Source organism: Populus alba, chromosome 12 (genome assembly GCF_005239225.2).
Source record: "Populus alba chromosome 12, ASM523922v2, whole genome shotgun sequence".
In the NCBI taxonomy this organism is placed as follows: Eukaryota; Viridiplantae; Streptophyta; class Magnoliopsida; order Malpighiales; family Salicaceae; genus Populus; species Populus alba.
The window spans coordinates 10198223-10205204 of record NC_133295.1 but is presented as its reverse complement, the minus strand read 5'-3'; the positions used below and the strand labels follow the sequence as shown (position 1 = coordinate 10205204).

The 6982-nt window shown below is 32.4% G+C and overlaps 1 protein-coding gene across 1 annotated transcript; it reads right to left on the bottom strand.

Moving 5' to 3' along the window:
• Window positions 1–3579: 3579 nt before the first annotated feature.
• Window positions 3580–5651, bottom strand: LOC118044688 (CASP-like protein 4A3). Its single transcript, XM_035053115.2, has 3 exons — window positions 5051–5651; window positions 4838–4973; window positions 3580–3975 (listed from the first exon to the last, which is right to left on the bottom strand). Exons 1-3 carry the CDS (start codon window positions 5566–5568, stop codon window positions 3781–3783), a joined length of 849 nt encoding a protein of 282 aa, XP_034909006.1. The 5' UTR covers window positions 5569–5651; the 3' UTR covers window positions 3580–3780.
• Window positions 5652–6982: the final 1331 nt, after the last annotated feature.

Here is a 6982-nt window from a genome sequence, read left to right as displayed (position 1 = left end):
TTAACCGTCATAAAAACACACATATAAAAAACAGAGAAGCTCTCGGGTTATAGTACAACCAAGTTTAATACACTAGTTTTATTTTAATTAAATAATAACAAATTAGGCAATAATAATAAACATAAAATTATTTTTATATATAAAAAAATCTCATATCTTAGGAAAAAACATCAAAAAGTATGGTGTTGGATAAAAAAAAAAAAAAAAAAATAAGCCTAAGTCAACCCGAGATAGTGTCATAGATATGTAACATAAATTAACTTGTAAAACCCTTAGTCTAGGTCATGAAATAAAAATAACCCAATAAAAAAAATCAAAGAAAACCATATAACCATTTAAAAAAAAATTAATGTCGAATGTTGAAATAAAAAAAAAAAGTTGAAAAAAAAACATATGTCAATTCATATTAACTTTTCAATCTTGTGACTCGAGTCAATAAATTAGAAGTATAATATATGAAAAAACCTTCAAGCCTTATCCCCAACAAATCAAAGACTGAAGGATGAAATAAAAAAAAATTTCATGAAAAGATTTAAAATAAAAGATTATAATTAAAAGAATAAGTGTAAAAATAAATTAAATTAAATTAGAGGGCAAACTATGTTTTTTTATTATAGGTTAAATAAAAAAAATGATAACAAATTGAGAAAAATAATACATCATAAAAAAAACTCGTGTAAAAAGATAAAAATAACCATGGGATCGTAGTTTATTTTTTCTTGATTTTTGTTGCATTTTAAAAAGTTAAAAGATCTAAATACCTACTTTAAAGTTTTTTAATTTAATATATATATATATATGTATATGTATATATATGTATGTATTAAAATAAAATTACCTAATCCCAAGAGATCTTATATTTTTTCATGGAAAGACATAATAAGCATCATTTTAGTATTCTAGTCTACGTGGGTGCACATTGTAACAACGAAGCATATTCATGTGTCATTAAAACGTAAAGCCTAGGTGGCGTTGTCTAGTCATACTCCAAATCATGCAGAACCTTTTCTTTTGTGTAATTCGTGGGCCAAGTGCGTAGAAGAAGATTGTCATCCTCTCTCCCCCAGTTGATTGTGCTTAGACACGTATGTGAAAGTACATTGGAGTCTATCTGTTCATATCAACAATGATAGCATTATGGCACTATCAGCCAATCACTTGGATTAGCAATTGAGAAATTTTTTGAAAAATGACAAAGATTGGAGAAAGTTGTCAGGGAATGATAGATTTTTTGAAAGTCCTGGATAAATAGCATGGTTTCCAAAATACTGATGTTTTGAATTGTTATTGTTAAAAAATCACTATTAATACTATTAGTTTAAATAAAAACCGCGATTTTGAATCGATTTAAATAAAATTACTGTTTATAATAATAATTTTTTTATAACTGTAATTCAGAATAGTGGTAATATAATAAAACTGTAATTTTAAACTACGGTTATGATATATATATATATAAAAAATTCCTCTTTTTTTCTTCATGATCACCGCTTTTGCAAAACAAAAAACTCTAGAAACCTAAAAAACCCAAGAAAAAACAGCCTCTAATTGCCCAAAACACCATCCAATCTTCCACTAAGACACCTTAATCACCATCTTCTTCTTTTTCTCCACGAGTCTTTCTATCATTTTTTGTTGCAAACTGCCATCCCAAGCTTTCATTAACAAGATGGCTTTGGGAAATGCTTTATGCATGGGATGACTATGAGAAGAATTTTTTGAATTACCCGATAATTATGATGACGGGATCTTACAAAGTTATGTTAGTGCATACTAGTAGTTCAATTTTATGGGTTTTCTATATTTTATTTGGATTTGATGTTATGTTATGCAAGTATGTTAGAGCGTACATATTTCACATGTTTGGCAGTATACTTTTTACGGATCTCAATGGAATGCATGTGCTCTTGTTCTACCTATCACTGCTGAAAGATTTCCAATCCATTCTATTATATAGTGGGGGTCCAGGTGTCCTTACATGTTTGTATAGAAATTTGTGTCAAGCTAGCTTGGAAAAATCAAAGCAAGTGGGAGGATATTTATTGCTTTTACAAGTAAAATAAATGTAATAAGTTTGTTAGTTTTGAACAATTATTATTTTTTATGTTTGAATTGGTTACTAATTGTTGTATGCTTTTTTATACACAAAGCTATGGTAGTGGGAACATTTACACTTGAGGCGGCCACGAATGGAGTCTAAACATGTTATGTCTATACATACAGGTTTTGGAGGTTGATCTACAACTTTCATTAGGATATAGGTAGTATGTTATTGAACATGCAAATAATGTTATTTAGATTAAGAATATTTTTCACGAAAACCTTATTTAATAAGTTTCATTGTTTATTTGTTAACAGATGGTGTGGAAGTAGATATTTTGAAATAATCCAACCCATGTTATTTCATTTTATCATAGTGAGTTAGATGGACAACAATCAAATTAGGTATGCTGATAAATTATGAGAAAGAAATAATTGATTTGCATTAATATTGGAAAATGATGAGGATTAATTGCTTGTGTTGATGTTTGATTTTTTGGATATTGATAAATGTTGGGAAATAATTGTTTGTGATGATATTGGTAAATGTTCCAAAAAATATTGCTTGCGTTGATGTTGATAAATGATGAGAATTAATTGCCTGCACTGATGTTTAATTTTTTGTATATGTACATGTATACTAAATAATTGATTGCGTTGATGTTAGTAAATGTTCCAGTAAAAATTTCTTGTGTTGATATTGGTAAATGATAAGAATTAATTGCTTGTGTTGATGTTCAATTTTTTAAATATTGATAAATGTTGGTAAATGATTGCTTATGTTGATGTTGGTAAATACGATAAATAATTTCTTGTGTTAATGTTAGTAAATGATGAGAAAATATTGATTGCATTGATATTGGTAGATGATGAGAAATAATTGCATTGTTGATGTATAAATTTTATGTTTTTATTTTTTATTGTCTTGATATATGGATATCAAAAATAAATTTTAATAAAATAATAAAAATATTATTTTAATATTTTTTTAAAAATACTTTTTAAAAAACAACAAAATCAGACTTCTCGGCGTTTCTTGGAAACTCTAGAGCTACTCAAACTAATTTGATTGTTGCTGCACCAAGTTATAAGTTCTTGGGGAAGCGTTGTCCACGGGCCTAAGAGAAAAAGTTTTTGATGAGCTCCCCAAATCAAGCCTTACGAATTGGCCCAAAGTGCTACAATCGTTGTTTTTTTTTTTCCCATCTTGATATTTGCCATAAGGCAAGGGAAGGGCTAGAGCCTATAGCAGTGCAGATCTGAAGTTGTTCATAAGACCAAAAGAATGGTCACCAGCTAACCTCTTGCTAAAGCCTACTTCCTAGGCTTTGTTCCTTCGGGAAACATGGATGATTGATGAGTATTAATGAAAATTTAGTCGTCATCAGAAGAAGAAGAAGAAGAAATAATGAAGAACCACCCACTAAAGATTATTTTGCAAATCATTGTAAGCCTATTCATGAGCTATCTAGCAGTCGCCTGGAGGTGGCAAACAGACGATGAGAGACCCTCGAATTATGTCAAACAAGGCCATAGACGGGATGGTAGAAATAGTCTCATATACTCCAGAATCCAGATATCCAAATACATAGTTTACATTTTCCTCAACAGTGGAAAAAAAAATGTAAAAGGGATAAACATACTATTAATTTGTCTCTATACAACATTAAAAAGAAAAAATTGCATGTGACTTTTTCTTTTTTCTTTCTCCATAACCTTGAATATAATATGTGAATGCCATCATATTGCGTCCCGGTTATAAAGATTGTAACCAGATATAATGGAGCTACCGGCATAGGCAATAAAAGCCAGGAAGGCCATGACAACCGAAGCAGTTGCCATCTCTGTGAACTCATCTTTGCCCCAGTTAGATTGCCAGTCATCAACCCGAGTGGCTGCTGAAGAGGATGCTGATACCAGAAGATATGCTAGTATCTGCCAGTTTGAACCCAAAAAAATAAAAAATAAATAAAACACAATTCACTTTCAGTATCAATAAACCAGAAGGGGAAAAAACCGTCATGCTTACTTGTGTTGACTGTAAGTATCCAAAAACTAAAGTGAAAAACAATTGATCGTGCATGGTTGTATTTTCATTTGTTCCAAAGGATGTAAACTACATCTACACTCTTAATTCAGGCCTCCCAAATTAGCTGAAAACCATACAAGTCATTTGAGGTTTGATGTTCGTGAAATTGGTAGTGGTAAAAGTAGAATGGATCTCTTGTCAACTAGAAGCCATGGAAACCCAAGAAACATAGACTTCAAGTGAATTGCGATGGGTAGATTGAATCTTGAATGGGGAGATCAAAGGTCACACTCAGTTTCCTGAATAGCCCCGACTCACCATTCTACTTCAATTCCTGTGACCAACACAAGTTTATTTGCCAGAGGAAATATCAATGTGGACTTGCCGAGTTGAGAACTCTGTTGCTACCAGTCATGCACAAAGACTATTCAGGTGAACCCACCATGTGAGTTGTGGAGAGACAAACGAACATTCACAATAATGGTCCTCAGGAAAAGAAATCCGGAAAAAGTCCTACATTTAGTGGTTGCTCTAAGGATTCATGCCTTGAAATTGTGTTCACAAGCGGAAAATACAGGGACTATGATTGCGCACTAAAAAATTGACACTAACAGATTATTGATAGCATCATCAGCCAAATTAATCCACTCTCTTCCAGGAACCAGATAATCACCAATTGTAATTAAGCCATGAGATGAAATGCTACCGACGGTGACTAGCATAGCACAGTTAGTATAAACAGATAAAAATTAAACATAAATCAATTACCTGATCCATGAAGAAATTAAAATGATGACGAAGATGGTGTCGAATCACATGTTTCCCGGTGGCTAACTGATAGCTTAAATCATAAGCTTGAAATCCAGCATACGCAAACCCAATCACATTCACGGCCAAACAATACCTGCATTAATTGTTATTCTTTAAAATAAAATAAATAACACAAACATTAAAAATTAGCAATTAATCATCACTGCCTACCTATACTCTATATATCTATAAAAGGAATCACCACTCCATCCCTGAGTCTTATCAGCAGCCATAACAGCAAAAGATATCAAACACATGATAATCTCACTAACCCTAAACCCTAATTCACCAGTCCTCATCTTCTCTTCTTTCCTCGACCTCCTCGCCAACGACGCCGTCCCCACCTTCCTCACCACCCCATCTGCCACTCTCTCCCTCGACACCTTGTTCAGCACCAGCTCAGGAGGCGCAGAGAGGTTATCTGGCGGGAAAGAGGAAAGTGCGGGGGAGTACTGAGTAGACTTGTGGGTGTCAGCGGCAACGACGGCCATGGAGTTTTGGAGCGGAGATAGTGATTTTTCAGGGGAAGCAAAGGGAGAAGCGTAGGGAGGGCTTTCGAGAGGGTCGCCATGGTCGGATCGGAGAGGGGATTGGAAATGGTGAGGAGAGTGGGATTGTGAGTCGGAGTTTGAAGAAGAGGATCGTGGGACTTGGGTTTTTGGCTTGGAATCGGATCTCGCTGTTTCCATTTTTTTTCCGGATTTGGTTTGGGTGTTCAATTCGCGGAGTTTAGTGGGAGACGAATTTAATTTTATATACTCTCTGTGTGTGTTTCTCTGTAGTGTATTGTATTGTTTGAGAGTGAGGGAGAGAGTGGGCAAATGTCCAAACAGTCCCCCAACTATATACTTTGTGTCTATTGGTCTCCAAACAATTCATTATCTCAAGAATCTTAGAGATCCTCAATTGAACTTCAACCATGTTTTTGGTTCTCATAACAATTATATATTGGATTTAAACAAATAACAAACGAGAATAATGACAAGAAAAGAGAGGAGATTTATGTAGTCCTATGTGTTATTAATAATTTATCAATAGGGGTTAATAAAAAAACTAAAAAATCAATTAAACCGAGAAAATAAAAAAAAATTAACTAAAGAAACCGAACCGTGAAAAAAAACCGATTAAATTGATTAGAATTTTGAAAAAAACGACTAGTTCAATTCGGTTTTGGTTTTATAAGTCAGAAACTGAAAAAACCGAACCGAATCCAAACCGAAAAAAACTAGAAAAAAAATCAAGCAAAACTAAAAAAATTGAGCTAAACCGAGAAAAAACCAAGCAAAACCATTTTGAACTGGTTTTTGAAACTGAACCAAACCGAATTGAAACGGTTGATTTGAACCGGTTTCAGTTTTTTTTTTTTAAATTTGGTTTTGTTATTTTTTTTTTATAAAAACCAAACTGAATTGAAAATAATCACCCCTAATTATCAAGTTCTAACAAAATTAGTATTATCATTTAACAACAACTTAATTTATTTATTTTTGTTAATAAGGTTTACATGATTGAATAATAGATTAATTATTTAATTCTTGTAATCTGATCAATTCTTTTTAATTAAAATGGATGGTAGCTTGATGTAGAAAACCAAGTTAAGTGATAGCTTGGAGGGAAGGGATAGTGCATTGTAGCTTGATGCGGGAGTCAAGTATTTGCAAAAAATCTTTTTTAATAGACAGAGGATTCTCAATTGCTTTAATAAATAATTTTGTATAAAGAAAGAATTCAATAATATTAATAAATATCAATTTCTAACAAGATTAGTATTATTATTTTATAGGGAAATTGACTCTCTTATTTTAAAAATAGGTGAATATTTTTAGATGAAGATTTAATAGAGAATTCTTTAGTCTTTGAGGACTTAAATGAGAAAAAACATTAATTGGAGGATCATTGGAGACAAGGTCCATAGTAAGGGGATTTGTTTTCAGGTTTGCCTAAAGAAAGTTTGAAAAGGAGGAGGCTTTAAAATGGGAGAGAAGTTTGTGTTTTTGCTTTTGCAGGGACCGTGTACACGTGGCGTTTTATGAAGAGAAGAGCTTTGTTCACGTATTGCGAGGCATATAGTATAGTAAAATAAAACATAAAACATAAGAGACT

Coding starts and splice junctions, on each gene's coding strand:
- LOC118044688 (XM_035053115.2), bottom strand. CDS start 5,568: ATGGAAACAGCGAGATCCGATTCCAAGCCAAAAACCCAAGTCCCACGA. Junction 4,974..5,050: donor TATAGATATATAGAGTATAG/GTAGGCAGTGAT, acceptor CAATTAATGCAG/GTATTGTTTGGCCGTGAATG. Junction 3,976..4,837: donor TTAATTTCTTCATGGATCAG/GTAATTGATTTA, acceptor TCAAACTGGCAG/ATACTAGCATATCTTCTGGT.